The sequence below is a fragment of the Chiloscyllium punctatum genome, chromosome 10 (assembly GCF_047496795.1).
Source record: "Chiloscyllium punctatum isolate Juve2018m chromosome 10, sChiPun1.3, whole genome shotgun sequence".
In the NCBI taxonomy this organism is placed as follows: Eukaryota; Metazoa; Chordata; class Chondrichthyes; order Orectolobiformes; family Hemiscylliidae; genus Chiloscyllium; species Chiloscyllium punctatum.
The window spans coordinates 4,232,501-4,248,688 of NC_092748.1; the positions used below are offsets into that span (position 1 = coordinate 4,232,501).

The 16,188-nt window shown below is 42.8% G+C and overlaps 1 protein-coding gene across 1 annotated transcript; it reads right to left on the reverse strand.

The window, feature by feature from the left end:
- Positions 1-12,788: 12,788 nt before the first annotated feature.
- Positions 12,789-14,752, reverse strand: LOC140481832 (ADP-ribosylation factor-like protein 4C). Its single transcript, XM_072578360.1, has one exon. The coding sequence runs from the start codon at positions 14,300-14,302 to the stop codon at positions 13,724-13,726; it is 579 nt and encodes a 192-aa protein (XP_072434461.1). The 5' UTR covers positions 14,303-14,752; the 3' UTR covers positions 12,789-13,723.
- Positions 14,753-16,188: the final 1,436 nt, after the last annotated feature.

Genomic DNA, 16,188 nt, shown 5'->3' on the forward strand with positions numbered 1-16,188 from the left:
TCCCTTTTTTCCTCTTTTCTCCTCTTTTTTCCTCTTTTTTCTCTTTTTTCCTCTTTTTCCCTCTTTTTTTCTCTTTTTTCCTCTTTTTTCCTCTTTTTCTCTCTTTTTTCCTCTTTTTTCCGCTTTTTTCCTCTTTTCTCCTCTTTTTTTCTCTTTTTTCATCTTCTTTTCCCTTTTTTCCTCTTTTTTTCTCTTTTTTCATCTTCTTTTCCCTTTTTTCCTCTTTTCTCCTCTTTTTTCCTCTTTTTTCTCTTTTTTCCTCTTTTTCCCTCTTTTTTTCTCTTTTTTCCTCTTTTCTCCTCTTTTTTTCTCTTTTTTCTCTTTTCTCCTCTTTTTTCCTCTTTTTTTCCTCTTTTTTTCTCTTTTTTCCTCATTTTTGCTCTTTTTTCTGCATTTTTCCTCTTTTTTCCTTTTTTTCCTCATTTCTCCTCTTTTTTCCTCTTTTTTCCTCATTTCTCCTCTTTTTTCCTCTTTTTTCCTCTTTATTTCCTCTTTTTCCTCTTTTTTTCCCTTTTTTCCTCTTTTCTCCTCTTTTTCCTCTTTTTTCCTCTTTTTTCTCTTTTTTCCTCTTTTTTCTTCATTTCTCCTCTTTTTTCCTCTTTCTTTCTCTTTTTTCCTCTATTTTCCTTTTTTCCCTCTTTTTTCCTCTTTTTACTCTTTTTTCGTCTTTTTTCCTCTTTTTTCCTCTTTTTTTCTCTTTTTTCCTCTTTGTTTTCGTCTTTTTTCCTTTTTTCCTCGTTTTTCCTCTTTTTTCCCCTTTTCTCCTCTTTTTTCCTCTTTTTCTCCTCTTTTGTTCTCTTTTTTCCTCTTTTTTTCCTCTTTTTTCCGCTTTTTTCCTCTTTTTTCCTCTTATTTCCCTCTTTTTTCCTTTTTTCCTCATTTTTCTCTTTTTTCCTCTTTTCTCCTCTTTTTTCCTCTTTTTTCCTCTTTTTTTCTCTTTTTTCCTCTTTTTTCCTCTTTTGTCCTCTTTTTTCCTCTTTTTTCTCTTTTTTCCTCTTTTTTCCCTTTTTCTTCCTCTTTTTTCTCTTTTTTCCTCTTTTTTCCTCTTTTTTCTCTTTTTTCATCTTTTTTCCTTTTTTTTCCTCTTTTCTTCTCTTTTTTCCTCTTTTCTCCTCTTTTTTCCTCTTTTCTCCTCTGTTTTCCCCTTTTTCCCTCTGTTTTTCCTCTTTTTTCCCCTCTTTTTTCCTTTTTTCCTCTTTTTTCCTCTTTTCTCATCTTTTTTCCTCTTTTTTCTCTTTTTTCCTCTTTTTTTCTCGTTTTCCTCTTTTTTCCCTTTTTCTTCCTCTTTTTTCTCTTTTTTCCTCTTTTTTCCTCGTTTCTCCTCTTTTTTCTCTTTTTTCCTCTTTTTCCCCTCTTTTTTCCTTTTTTCCTCTTTTTTCCTCTTTTCTCCTCTTTTTTCTCTTTTTTCCTCTTTTTTCTATTTTTTCCTCTTTTCTCCTGTTGTCTTCTCTTTTTTCCTCTTTTTTTCCTCTTTTCTCCTCTTTTTTCTCTTTTTTCCTCTTTTTCCTGTTTTTTCTCTTTTTTCCTCTTTTTTCCTCTTTTTTTCCTCTTTTTTCCTCTTTTTTTCCTCTTTTTTCCTTTTTTCCTCTTTTTTCTCTTTTTTCCTCTTTTTTAAATCTTTTTTCTTCTTTTTTACTGTTTTCTCCTCTTTTTTCCTCTTTTTTTCTCTTTTTTCCTCTTTTTCCCTCTTTTTTTCCTCTCTTTTCTTTTTTTTCCTCTTTTTTCTCATTTTTCCTCTTTTTTTTCTCTTTTTTCCTCTTTTTTTCTTTTTTCCTCTTTTCCTCTTTTTTCTCTTTTTTCATTTTTTTCTCTTTTCTCCTCTTTTTTCTCTTTTTTCCTGTTTTTTCCTCTTTTTTCCTTTTTTTTTCTTTTTTCCTCTTTTCCTCTTTTTTCTCTTTTTTCATTTTTTTCTCTTTTCTCCTGTTTTTTCTCTTTTTTCCTGTTTTTTCCTCTTTTTTCTCTATTTTCCTCATTTCTCCTCTTTTTTCCTCTTTTTTCTCTTTTTTCCTCTTTTTTTCCTCTTTTTTCCTATTTTTTCCATTTTTTCTCTTTTTACCTCTTTTTTCCTCTTTTTTCCCTTTTTTCCTCTTTTATCTCTTTTTTTCCTCTTTTTTCCTCTTTTTTCCTCTTTTCTCCTCTTTTTTCCTCATTTTTCCTCTTTTTTCCGCTTTTTCCCTCTTTTTTTCTCTTTTTTCCTCTTTTCTCCTCTTTTTTCCTCATTTTTCCTCTTTTTCCGCTTTTTTCCTCTTTTTCCCTCATTTCTCCTCTTTTTTTCTCTTTTTTCCTCTTTTTTCTCTTTTTACCTCTTTTTACCTCTTTTTTCCCTTTTTTCCTCTTTCATCTCTTTTTTTCCTCTTTATTTCCTCTTTTTTCCTCTTTTTTTCTCTTTTTTTCCTCTTTTTTCCTCTTTTTTTCCCTTTTTTCCTCTTTTCTCCTCTTTTTCCCCTTTTTTCCTCTTTTTTTCTCTTTTTTCCTCTTTTTTTCTCTTTTTGTGGAGGAGACCATATGGGAGCAACGGATATAATAAATGATATTAGTGGATGTGCAGGTAAAACTTTGATGGAGTGGAAGGCTCCTTTAGGGCCTTGGATAGAGGTGAGGGAGGAGGTGTGGTGCAGGTTTTACAGTTCCTGCGGTGGCAGGGGAAGGTGCCAGGATGAGAGGGTGAGTTGTAGGGGGGTGTGGACCTGAGCAGGTAGTCACGGAGGGAACAGTCTTTGCGGAAGGCGGAAAGGGGTGGGGAGGAAACATATCCCTGGTGGTGGGGTCTGTTTGGAGGTGGCGGAAATGTCGGCGGATGATTTGGTTTATACGAAGGTTGGTAGGGTGGAAGGCGAGCACCAGGGGCGTTCTGTCCTTGTTACAGTTGGAGGGGTGGGGTCTGAGGGCGGACGTGTGGGATATGGATGAAATGCGTTGGAGGGCATCTTTAACCATCTAGGAAGGGAAATTGTGGTCTCTATAGAAGGAGGCCATCTGGTGTGTTCTGTGGTGGAATTTGGTCCTCCTGGGAGCAGATACAGTGGAGATGGAGGAATTGGGAATATGGGAAGGCATTTTTGCAAGAGGTAGGGTGGGAAGAGGTGTAATCCAAGTAGCTGTCGGAGTCGGTGGGTTTGCAAAAAATGTCAGTGTCAAGTCGGTCGTCATTAATGGAGATGGAGAGGTCCAGGAAGGGGAGGGAGGTGTCAGAGATGGTCCAGGTAAATTTAAGGTCAGGGTGGATGTGTTGGTGAAGTTGATGAATTGCTCAACCTCCTCGCGGGAGCATGAGGTGGCGCCAATGCAGTCATCAATGTACCAGAGGAAGAGGTGGGGAGTGGTGCCGGTGTAATTATGGAAGATCAACTGTTCTACGTAGCCAACATAGAGACAGGCATAGCTGGGGCCCATACATATGCCCATAGCTAGCCCACTGGTCTGGAGGAAGTGGTAGGATTCATAGGAGAAATTGTTAAGGGACCAGTTCGGCCAAACGAATGAGAGTGTTGGTGGAAGGGTATTATTGGGGACATCTGGAGAGGAAAGAACTTGGAGGCCCTGGTCAGGATTCACAACCAGTACAACTGGTGCTACCCATTCCGCAAACTGGATTGGTTTGATGATTTATTCACTTTCCGGCCTTCTAATTTTTACCTCTACTGTTTTCTCAACCAGTTTCACCCCATCAAGCTTGGGCCTGAGTGTTTTAGTACAATCAGTGGTAACTGAACCAGCTGCTTCTCATACGAGACCGGAACAGAAGTTGTACCCTTAAGCTGTGAAAGTTCCCCAATAGTGGTTCTCAGTCTAGCCAAGGTCTTGTGCAACTTAAGGGTTGGAGTCCAGAATGAACTTCGTTAAAGACTTGTTCTGTGATCACTGAAATGGCTGTGTTGGTATCGACCTTGATGAGAACAGAGTGGCCATTCAACCAGCCATTTATCTTGATTGGTTGTGATTTGGATGTTGCTAAGCAATTTAACTATTCCAAGCCAGATGTAGGTGATTTTCCCGGTTGCACACACTCCTGCATACCAACCTATGAGTTCTCTTGCTCAATTTAGATTTCGTGGAATTCTTTTGCTGTCTCGAGTCCACATGCAAGGAGCAACCACAATGGCTTGTTATTTCCTGTGGTGATGTTATGTCCTGTGGTGAAGTCACTTCTTGTTTCTTTTCGCAGGGAGTGGTAGACAGGGTCTAACTCAATGTGTTTGTTGATAGAGTCCCCCATCTAGACATCACCATGCCAAAGAAACCCAAACATATAAATAGAAAGCAGGGATTTTCAGCATTGCTTCGCCTGAGGCCCACTGAATATGTTACCTAGTAGGGTAATGAAACGTCTGAAAATGAATCTTGCAGCTCAATGAGCAAACCTACATCCAAAACCTCAATCTGAGCTACAAATCTTCTCAAAACTCGCTACGTTGTAGTGCCTGCTTGAAGTCCAGTTGGGCTTCAGTTAGTAGGCGCTTTTGCATGATTACACCATTAATCCCACATAACAAATGGTCTCTCAACATCTAATTCAGGGTTAAACCAAAGTCACATTCCTTTGTCAGTCATCTTAACCCAGTCAAAACTCCTGATATGGATTCCCCTTGTTCTCGAATTGCCAAGTGAAAGCGATAGCATTTCAGAATTAGGGAAGGGTTGGGCAATAATATTCCTTAACTAAATCTGGCAACTCTTGAAAGCTTTTAATATCTAGTGTGTGAGGGAAAGTTAGGTTCCTGATAACAGAAAAAATACTACAAATCTACAAGGTGTCAGAAGAATTACTCATTGTTTTTCATCTGTCTCAATGTCATTTGCCTGGGAAAAATAAGTATTATTTCCAAATGCTGGGCACGGTCTTCAATGGCAGGATCAAACAGGTCAAGCTTCCCAAATGATGCCAGAAATGCTTATCACAATTCAAAGATGACTATTGTGAGCAACAAACATAAGGAGTGTGTCTGTTTTCTCATTGCCACTTCACAGGGGCCAATATCCCATCACCAAGTTGCCCTTTATTTACATTTGGAGAGTACTTGACAATGATCCAGCTCCCTCTGACACTCCCAATTTTAACTGTCAGCGAGGGGTCCCTGATTGGACCAGATTAACAGCCCCAATCCGGGATCTCATATTCTATTAAGTCCATCTGACTGAACTTGTTTCAATCACTACAGTAACTACCAGGATAACATCAAATCTGAATATCGGAATACAAATATCCATCGGGTCACTGATCATTCTGCAGTTAACCTTTAGATGTGATTCTTATTTATTGCGCCCTGCATTGACGAATGTTAAATGCAACACAACACCAACTGCGCTCACTAATCTTGATACCATCCAGGACAAAGTAACCCACTTGATTGACAAGCTATCCGCCACCTTCAACATTCACTTCTTCCATCACTGGTGGACAGTGGCAGGAATGTGTATCTACAAGGTGCACTGCAGTAAATCACCAGCGCTCCTCTGACAGTACCTTTTAAACTTGTGACCCAGCTGACGCATGGAAACACCACAAGCTCCAAGTTCACTGTCACTGGATTAAAAGCCTTCCTAGCAGCACTGTGAGTGTGCCTGCACCACAAAGACTGCAGCAATTCAAGAAGGCAGCCCACCACTATCTTCTCCTGGGCAAACAGCGATCGGCAATAGCCAGCAATGTCCACACTTTGTTTTCATGCCTGTGATTTTTCGTTTTCAAAGGTCAAGGTGCAACAGTTGAGATTCTCGCTTTCTGAGATAATTTCTGCCTGGCAAGTATGGCGTGAATTTTACTTACCATTCGTCAACCCAAGCCTGTTGGGCTGATATTGTTTTGGTCTTACTGTATTGGAAATGCACTGTTTGGCTTCATATAGTCCTGTGTTGTAGCATCACTTTTGGCACCTCTGACTGGATATTCATAGTCATAGTCATAGAGATGTACAACACGAAAACAGACCCTTTGGTCCAAACTATCCACGCTAACCAGATACCCCAATCAATCTAGTCTTACGACCCAGCATCCCTCCAAACCCTTCCCATTCACATACCCATCCAGATGCCCCTTAGAAGCTCATTCCATACATGCACCACCCTCTATGTAAAAAAAGTTACCTCTCAGGTCCCAAGTCCTTCCCATCTCGCCTTAAAAGTATGCCCTCTAGACTGCCCCACCCCAGGTAAAAGACCTTGTCTGTTTTCCCTCTCCATTTTCCTCTTGTTGAATACCTAATGAACGTCAAATGCCGCACACCCACTGGCTCCCCTATATGCAATCTGGTTGAGACTTCCTCAGAAAGTCTCTAATAAATGAGTTGATGTCCCTTGTGTGAAGCCATGCTGACTCTGCTTGATGACAGAAGATTACAGATCACTGTCAGATATGCCTGATTTTAATTCCGGTATGTCTTCCCATGCCCTCCATTGAACCAGGGTTGACCCCACAGGTAAAACATGCAGAAAATGTAACTGGTCGGCCTTTAGTTATGAAATAATTTGGTATTTGATGATTCACAATTAACGTATGGGTTGTTAATATGAAGCAATAAACTGACTGATAACTTCAAATAAACATTGTTCACCCGTCATTAAATACACTAAAGTCAGTCACATCAGTGTTCAGTGTCAGTCTTGGTTATATTGTTCGAAAAACAAACAGCTGTGGATGCTGGAAATCATGTAGAATCCTTCAGTGCCATTCGGCCCATCCTGGCACTCCAAAGGGCAAACCATTCAGACATATCGCCTTATCACATCCCTGTAACCCTGCATTTCCTATTGCTAAATCACACATCTCAAGACATTACAGAGCAATTCAGCAAGGCCAATTCACCTAACCTGCACATCTTTGGACAGTGAGAGGATACCAGAGCACCCAGAGGAGATCTACACAGACACGAAGAGAACGTGCAAACTCCACACTGACTGTCACCCAAGGCTGGAATCAATGTTGGGTCCCTGGCACTGTGAGGCAGCAATACTAACCACTGAGCCACCATGCCATTTCAAATCTGAAACAAAAATCAGAAAGGGCTGGAGAAACTCAACAGGTCTGGTAGCATTTGTAGAGACTAGGAGAAGGTGAGGGCTGCAGATGCTGGAGAGTCAGAGTTGATAAAGCGTGGTGCTGGAAAAGGCACAGCAGGTCAGGCAGCATCTGAGGAGCAAGACCCGCCTCCTCATTTTACTCCTTAGCCGTGCCTGACCTGCTGTGCCTTTTCCAGCACCACGCTTTATCAGCATCTATAGAGAGAAAGGTAGAGTTAATGCTTTGAGTTCAGTGACCCATCATCAGAACTGAGTTTCTTTTACTTTTTTTATAATTCCAGATTCGATGTTCAAGTCCCAGGTAGTTGCAGACAAAGGTCCAGGCTGACACTCCAATACAGTGCTGAAGAAGTCGTGCACAATCACTCTTGGAGGTGTTGAACTTTAAATGAGATGTTAATTAAATCCCTGTCTGCCCTCTCAGAAGGATGTAAAAGATCCTTGGGGGGCGGCACAGTGTCTCAGTGGTTAGCACTGATGCCTCATAGCACTAGGGTTCCAGGTTCGATTCCAGCCTCCGGTGACTGTCTGTGCAGAGTTTGCACATCCTCCCCGTGTCTGCGTGGGTTTCCTCCGGGTGCTCCGGTTTCCTCCCACAGTCCAAACATGTGCAGGTCAGGTGGATTGGCCATGCTAAATTGCCCGTAGTGTTAGGTGCATTAGTCAGAGGGAAATGGGTCTGGGTGGGTTACTCTTTGGAGGGTCGGTGTGGACTTGTTGGGCCGAAGGGCCTGTTTCCACACTGTAAGGAATCTAATCTAACCTAATCACAAGGCCATTACTTCAAAGAAGGGTACAGGAATTCTCTTCTCCCTCTCTTCCAACCAGCATCACATAACTATATCATGTGATCCTTTATCACATTGCTGTTTGCAGGAGTTTGCTAGGTGCAAATTGATTGCTGTGGTTCATTACAACAAAAGTACTTGATTACCTGATTTGGAGCTACCAGTGTTGGACTGGAGTGTACAAAATTAAAAATCACATAACTCCAGTTTATAGTCCAACAGGTTTAATTGGAAGCACTAGCTTTCAGAGCGCTGCTCCTTCATCAGGTGGTTGTGGATGAAGGAGCAGCACTCCAAAAGCTAGTGCTTCCAATTAAACCTGTTGGACTATAACCTGGTGTTGTGTGATTTTTAACTTGATCACCTGTAAAAATTATTTGGGGTGTCTTGAGGTCATGAAAAGAGCTTTCTCAATGCAAGTATTTTTATTCTCCAGAACACAGGGAGCATTCAGAAAACTAACTCCTACCACCAACACTCTTAGCCTCCTTTTGCTGGGGAGAAAACACATGAAAAAACTCAAGATACAAGTAGTTGCACACGTACTGTATGAATACAATGTGCCAATCTATTCAGGAGACTCTGGCAAGTGTTGCAGGGCAGTGTTTGTGTCTGTCTCACACTTATTCCTGTCGGTGACCTTTCCTGATGGATTTTCTGAGCTACTCTGAATTTTGAGAGCATTTTTGAAACACTTGAATGTTTGTTTTAACAAAGGTCTACATTCTGTGGGAATACCAACAACGATTGAAGAATTACAGCTGAACTGCCCAACGGTGGAGAGTCAGGAGCTATTTGACTGTGAGTAGTGCTGTTCACAGTTTGGGAGAAAGAATGTGAAGAAGTAGTTTTCTATGATGGCTGATCACAGTCAGATTGGGGACATACATCACTTCCACCAATAGCTTGCATAACTAAATATAATAAAATGGACAGAATTTTGTTTAGGCATTGGGCTTCCCATTGAAGAACTGGTGAGATGCTCACCTTGCCTGTTCCATGAAAGACTCATTGGACCATGCCAATCATTTTCCTGGAATCAATAACCCCTTCCCTGGGGAACGAAAGTCCCCTCTAGAGAGAGCTGGCGTGAAAAGGCTAAAGTTCTTGTGCTCAGCAGCATCATGGAGGAGGCTGGAGCAGTAGAAAACCCCTGGAGTCCCAGGATCATGGAGGACCCAGGACAGAGATAAGTGATGTCTGGGGAAGGGTGATGTTCCCAGTTTGGAGATTGTGGGACCCAGATGGAAGCAAGTGCATGGGGATGGCACTTGACCATCCAATACCCAGTCCCTCAACCAGGCATCTGATTCCCTTTCATCATGGGACACTCTGAAGCTGACAAGCTGCCTGCAGAATGGCAACTATTAGAGACAAAAAAAACTGCAGATGCTGGAATCCAAAGTAGACAGGCAAGAAGCTGGAAGAACACAACAGGCCAGGCAGCATCTGGAGGTGGAGAAGTCAATGTTTCAGGTGTAGCCCTTCTTCAGGACTAGGGGTTGGTGTAAGGGCAGCTGCAGTTAAAGGGGTTGGAGTGGTGAAGTGGGGATAGGTGAAGTGGGGATAGAAGGAATGACCTGGTTGACCAAATCTGGCTGGTGGCTGGGTGGAGTGGAGGGGAGGAGGAGGGGCTGGGAAGGAAGTCAGGGGAAGGGAAGGGAGGCTATTTGAAATTTGAGAACACAATGTTGAGTCCTTCAGGCTGTAGATGAGGTGTGGTTTGGTTCATTATGGCAATGGAGGAGGCCAAGGATGGTCATGTCAGAAAGGGAGAGGGAAGGAGAATTAAAATGGGCGGTGACTGGGAAGTCTGGTCGGCCTCATCCGGGCCTGGCTGAGATGCTCGGTGAACTGTTTCCTAAGTTTACGCTTGGTTTCCCTGATCTAGAGAAGACCACATCAGGATAACCTAATGCAGTAAACTAGGTTGGAAGAGAGGCAGGTGAACCTCTCTCTCACCTGGAAGGACTGTTTGGGGCCCTGGATGGAGGTGAGGGGAGTGGTGTACCAGCAGGTTTTGCATCTTTTCTGGTTGCAGGGGAAGGTCCCTGAGGGTTCGGGGGGTGTGTTTGGTGGCAAGAGTGACTAGGAGGTCTGGTCGGCCACTGCGGTCCCGGCTGAGATGCTCAGTGAACTGTTCCCTAAGAGTGGCAATTATTGCCATCGGTGCATGGTGACAGACCCACTTGTATCTGAGTTAGTTCCAGGTCCAGAGGCCTATGGCCCTGAAGTCTTCCATCACTGACATCTTAATTAGCAATGGGGTGAGAGGTCAACCACGGGCCTTCCCAACTAGAACATAGTTCTGGTTGGGGCGGGGAGGTGGCAATGTTTGGTTGCATCACCACTCAACTAATTAACTACTTTTCCTACCTCCAGTCCTGCCATCTCCAAAAGCAGAAGATTCCACCACCTCTTTATCTTCATTCACATCTCTTGGGATTGAGGGTGACTTACTTTCACAATGAGTGCTGTGATGGCTCATATGTTCAATGCATGGTCTGCCTGTTTCACCATATCGGGGTTAGGTAGTGGTTGAAGGGTTGGGTAGGTAAGGTGTTTACACATTCTCTCAGAAGTCTCTCAATGTGCTCAGCTTTTTCCCAAATCTTGATCAGTCACAAGCCAGACTTTCCCATGAGTCACTGGGACTGTTTGACCTCTTCAGGGTTGTTTTTACGAAGTCCTGAAAGCATTTCTACTAACTTCCTAGGAACATCCTGCCACAACTGAATTCTGAATTGAGCAGTCGCTCAATATAAATGTAAAATATACAGTGAAAGCATTATACAAACACACAAGTGTACAATAAAAGCAAAATGGAAAAGATACAGGAATAAAGTTTGATAGAACAGAACAGATTTATGTTTGATAGGGATGTGTATTGAGATGATCATTTTTTTAAAAAGTGCTTCTATATATGGGTATTTCTCAAGTCCAGCAGCAGTGTTATAAAGCCAATGAAGTAACATTGCTGCATTCTAAAGCTTTGACACTCATCCATAAAGAGGATTTTGCAGATTTAATAATCCATTGACAGAAAGGACCTACTCTACAACAAAATGTCAATTGTATTGTATTCCCACAGAAAGAACCCCAATGTAATATTGATTCAGCATGGGCCAACAAACCTGCTGGTGTGCACTAATTAATTATATGATCTGTGTCTCCTGTGGGTAGTGAGCTAAGAACTGAACTACTTTTGTATACATTGAATTGAGTCAAAGGAATTAGGTACAGACATACTGCCTTGGGAAAATTTGTCAAGTAATGAAGGACAAATGTATTACTTCTGCAATGAAACTATGTTATCTGAAAGTGGCACACACACATGTAAATGCACATTCATGCCACCCCCACATATGCAAAATCAAAAGTGCATACATGTCTTTTAATCAATTCTTCCTAATCTATCGGATATGGATACTGTTTCCCACATTTTAAAGGGGCAGTACTTTCAGAAAATACTATGCTTGTGTGGGAAACATCTTTTTGGCTTATATCTCATTTTTGTCATGATGTGACATGCAAATACCCTGACTTTGTGCTTCAATGATCAGTAAATTGGGAACTGAGCTTTTCCAAAACAGATCAAAAATGTTTTCATTTCTTGAGAAAGCATCGACCTTTTCACATTATGAAAATAAAGATTTACAAAATTGTAACTGTCCTAATTGAGAGTTCGACAGGTGAGCTGAGAGTTGAATCTTGTAACTCTCTAAATCCTGACTGATTTGTGTAGCAGTGCATACCCTATTCATGACCTGTTATTTATGCATCAGGATGAAACAGGTTTTGTTCATGGTCTGACTGGTTGGGCTACTTAAAGTACAAGAATGTTTAAATTAGTGGCACTGACTACAAACAGCGATGGGTCATGTCACAAGATGAGACTTGCACTTATGGATTTTTGCTTCCTCTATTTAGTGTGGGAGGTTCAAAAGACAGAATTCTTTCATTATTAATATAGGGGTTGAGAGGAAGAGAAATTCTACAAGGAAAATATTCCATTCCTCCCCACACCAACCCCTCCCCCCGCCATGTAGTTAGACTGTGGAGGCAGATCTGTCATCTTCATTCAGTCTCTGTCTGCAGCTTAACTCAAGCAGATTTATTGGCGATTGGTTTGTGTGTTTTGTGGCATACAGCTCAGCTGGAGCTGAAACCCCAGGCCTTTGCTATTGAGTGGCACATGTGCTTGCCTTCCGTTGAAACCCTCACTTACACCAAATTGTCACTCAATTTCCTTTTACTCTTTTACACATCAAAACAAAATGATTTCAGGGAATTTAAGGATGATGTGCCTTATTTACGGTGACTTTCTTAGCATGTAAGCCAGTAGCATGGCTTAAATTAGAAACCAGGGTGTTTTCTCTCCCCAAACAGTTGTCAGTTACCAGTTATTTTACCTTCCAGCACTGCCATATCCTGCACAAAACCATCCATTTGCAGATCAAAAATCTTTGGCACTGCTTCACCTGCAGTTCTAAAGCAAATCAAGGGGGTGGTGGAGGGGTATCACTTGCAATCCTTCATCAAAACCAGTCGTTGCACCAGAATTAGACTTAGAACAAAATTTCACTCCAGCTGCCATATTGAATGTCTCAGGACAATCCTGAATTAAGTGTGTTGTGTTCTAACTGTGTTGATCTAATATTTGCAAATGTTATTCCATCTACTGCTGTGAATGCAGCACAAGTGCGTTGTTTCCTGAGAATACTGGAGCTCTGTGCTGGTGCAATTGTAATCTTAATTGCATTTTTTTTTACAAATTCTTAACCAGTAAAATCTTACAAGCCGAGGTGCAAAATTGCCATTGCAAAGTAAAATGGTATATAACAAGGACAGAGGGGAGGAAGAGAAATGGAAAAGAGGGCAGGCCAGTGAAGATAAAAATAACAAGAGAAGAGTTGACCTCGGGCAAGGACAGAAAACACCACATGATTCTTTTATCACAAGGGTTTGTTTTATTATCCCAAGATCATAATTCATCCTTACCGCCAACTGTATTGGTAAAAGACATTTTTAAAGTACCAAATGCAGATAAATACATAGAGTACATAATGAAATAAAGGTGAGGGCCAGCCTTACCTAAGTCAGTTTAATAATCGACTAAAAAATGTTAAACTTAGGAAGGTATAGCCAAAGAGGAGCTACAAAAGATAAGGACCTCCATTCTGCACATTAGCCGATCTTTGTCCTGCCCACTGATTCTCTCAAGTGGCCCAGGGAGCTCACAGGCGGCTTTTACAACAGGTTCCACAAAACCGATCAAGAGCAGAATCTCAATTCTTTTCCTCAGACCACGTGCCTTTCCAACAGTCGAAGCCAAGTTGGGGGGGGGGGGGAGTGAAAGAAAATAAAACGCAGCAAATTGGACGGTGGATCCATTTTCTGGGAAAACACAAATACTGGAAGGGATTGTCTTTCCTTTTTTTTCGTACGAAATCTATTCGAAAACGTCCCACGCTCGAGAGCAGTCTTAAAGTGACCAGGCAAAATCTCTTCATCTTCCAAGAATGAAGTGTGGCAGCGGCACAAGTCCTTAAGTGGCTGACCAGGAGGGGAAAGCAAGCACAGAGAGAGAAAAAAAAACCCTCAGTGCATTCACAGTTCTTTCGAGTTTTTTTTTCCTTCTTGTGAAGCAAAAACCCCTCAAGTGCTGTCATTCCCCTCCCCAGTGCAGTGTGCTCAGCACCAACATCCAGTGTCCGGGGAATGGTGCAATTAAACAGGTTTCGATCCTGGCTCTCTGCACTCTTGCAACAGTTTAATCATGCCATCTGATGGTTGTCTTATTATTTATGTGAAATAAATATATATAATTTATATATAGATCGATCTGCACGTTTACCTTTGGAGCTCTCAATCACAAAGTCACTTCCTTTTCCCCAAATATTTGTCTCCGTGTGCGCTCAGCGTTTCTTCTTCTGCCTCAGGGCTTTCCTCCGTTTCACAATCATCTCGTAGAGTTTGTCCATGCCCTCGGGCAGCCCTTCTCCAATGATGGCACAGGCGGGCTGCACATGCCAAGGGGTGGAGGGGCAGAGCTCCGGCAGCGCCAGTTGCCTCTCGATGTCGCCCACCGGCAGGGACTTGGGCAGGTCCTGCTTGTTGGCGATGACCAGCAGAGGGGTGCCCTGGTTCTCCGAGATCCTGGTGATCTTGTGCAGCTCGGTCTTGGCTTCCTCCAGGCGGTCCACGTCCACCGAGTCCACCACGTAGATGATGCCGTCGGTGCAGCGGCTGTACGACTTCCAGAGCGGCCTCAGCTTCTCCTGGCCGCCCACGTCCCAGAAGTGGCAGCTGATGCCCTTGGTGGTGCCGTTGCCGAGCCTGATCTTCTCGGTGTTGAAGCCGATGGTGGGCACCGTGTTGACGAACTCGTTGAACTTGAGCCGGTACAGGACGGTGGTCTTGCCCGCCGAGTCCAGTCCCAACATGACAATGTGCAGGGACTGAAACGCCGACACGTTGGAGAAACTATTGCCCATGTCTCGGGGGTTTCTTTCCCTCCCCACCCCCCCCTCCCTTCCTTAACGTATATGTGCGTGTGCTCCAAAGGATGGCACTTAGTCCTTCAGCGGGTATCGATTCCCGTCCCCCACAAATACTCAAACAGCGACCTCCCAGTGCACGGCACACTTCGACACCACCGCATCTGCAGTTTGGCAGCTTCTCACTCTCATCTCGGCGCACACGTCCCTCCCACCCCAAGCCCCCTTCAAAAATAAATAACCGACAAAAACCAAATTTAAAAAAAAATCCGAGCAATGAAGTTACTGCGTCTTTCTGTGCGTGTCCCGGTTTAAATTGTGACAGGGGAGTTGCAAAGGTTCATTGAGGTGTCCCTGCTCTCGCTAATGTTGTAAAGCGCAGAGATCTTTCTCTCTCTCTCTCTTCCCCAATCCCTCTCTCTCTCTCAGACACAGACAGTAATGACACTGAACCGCAGTAGCATCCCTCCACCCCCACAACCCTTGTCAGGTCACTGTAGCTTCCGCCTACACAAAATCCTGAGTCGACTTTAGCGCCACCCCTTTCTTTACATACAGAGTTCCCGGCGCTCGTACCTCCCTGCAGTTCGCACTGTCCGTCAGGGCTAGAGTTCACTCGTCAGACGAAACCTTCACCCCCCCCCCAAACTCCTCAAAAAGAAACATACAAGTGCACATTGGATAACTCAGCAATGTGTTTGCAACCCGACTTGGAAGCGACGACTCATTTGTTTAGCTTTTTTAAAGTAAATATTTGGCAAACCTCTTCTGTTTCCCTTGCTAAACCCTTCAAGAGAGAGGTCATTGGACTACAGCAAATACCAATAGAAGATTGTCACCAAGGCAATGCTGTGTTGTAAGATTTGTGTTTATGAGCCGAAAGCAGGATGTTTCACTGGGACTATCCCAGTGACACAATTTGATAAGTGGGACTTTGTTCCTCTTCCAAACCTACATTCCTCCCTCCCCAACATCAAGAAACAGGTGAACAGGTTATTGACCTCACAACTGTTCTCAGATCTCACTGTCCACTAAAACCTTACCACATTCGCCTCTACCAACATCCCTGGACTTCAAATAAACTCTTTGAATGTAAAAGCTTTTGAAGCCCTTTCACTGCTGGTCCTGAAGAAGGGTTACACCCCAAACATCAACTTCCCCACCTCCTGATGCTACCTGTCTTGCTGTGTTATTCCAGTCTCCTGCCTTCTACCTTCATTGCTGGTAGTAGCCTCACTGTGTTATGACGTTGTGATAGGCCTGAGTGAAATGTATTTTGTAAAATTCATGGCTTCATTTTTCAGTCCCTTCCAGGTTCCATTCTAGAGCTGTCACCTTTTGAAGCATTGTCACGCTCCATTTTCCCCCTGGGATTACTACATTCTTTCAGCTACTATACATGTGTTTCTCAACCATTTCCAAAACCATTTTGGAGTACTGTCCCCAATCTATTATTCAACAGTTTCAACTTTCTTGATCATGACTTCCAGTCCTCCTTTCACCATCGTAGAGTGGTACAGCGCAGAAGAAGGTTCAGTCCATTGAACCTGTACCAATTATTTGAAAGATTCACATACGCCTACTCTCTGCCCTACACATACTTCCACTTGGGTAAGCATCTTTGTTTGTGTTACAAAGCACTCTGACGAACAACTTACAAGTTAAGTAAGAGCAGAAAATTCAGGAAATATTCCATGGGTCTGGCAGCATCTGTCGAAGGAGAAACAGCTGAAGACCTGATGAAAGCAAATAGCTCCAGACCTGACACCTTGTGAATTTGACCCTGGTAGTTCCTGAGGAGAAAGACAAATCTTTGCTTAGCTCCAAGATTTGTTCCTGACCATTTATACAAACCCCTTGGTTATATTCCAATAAGCATCTCA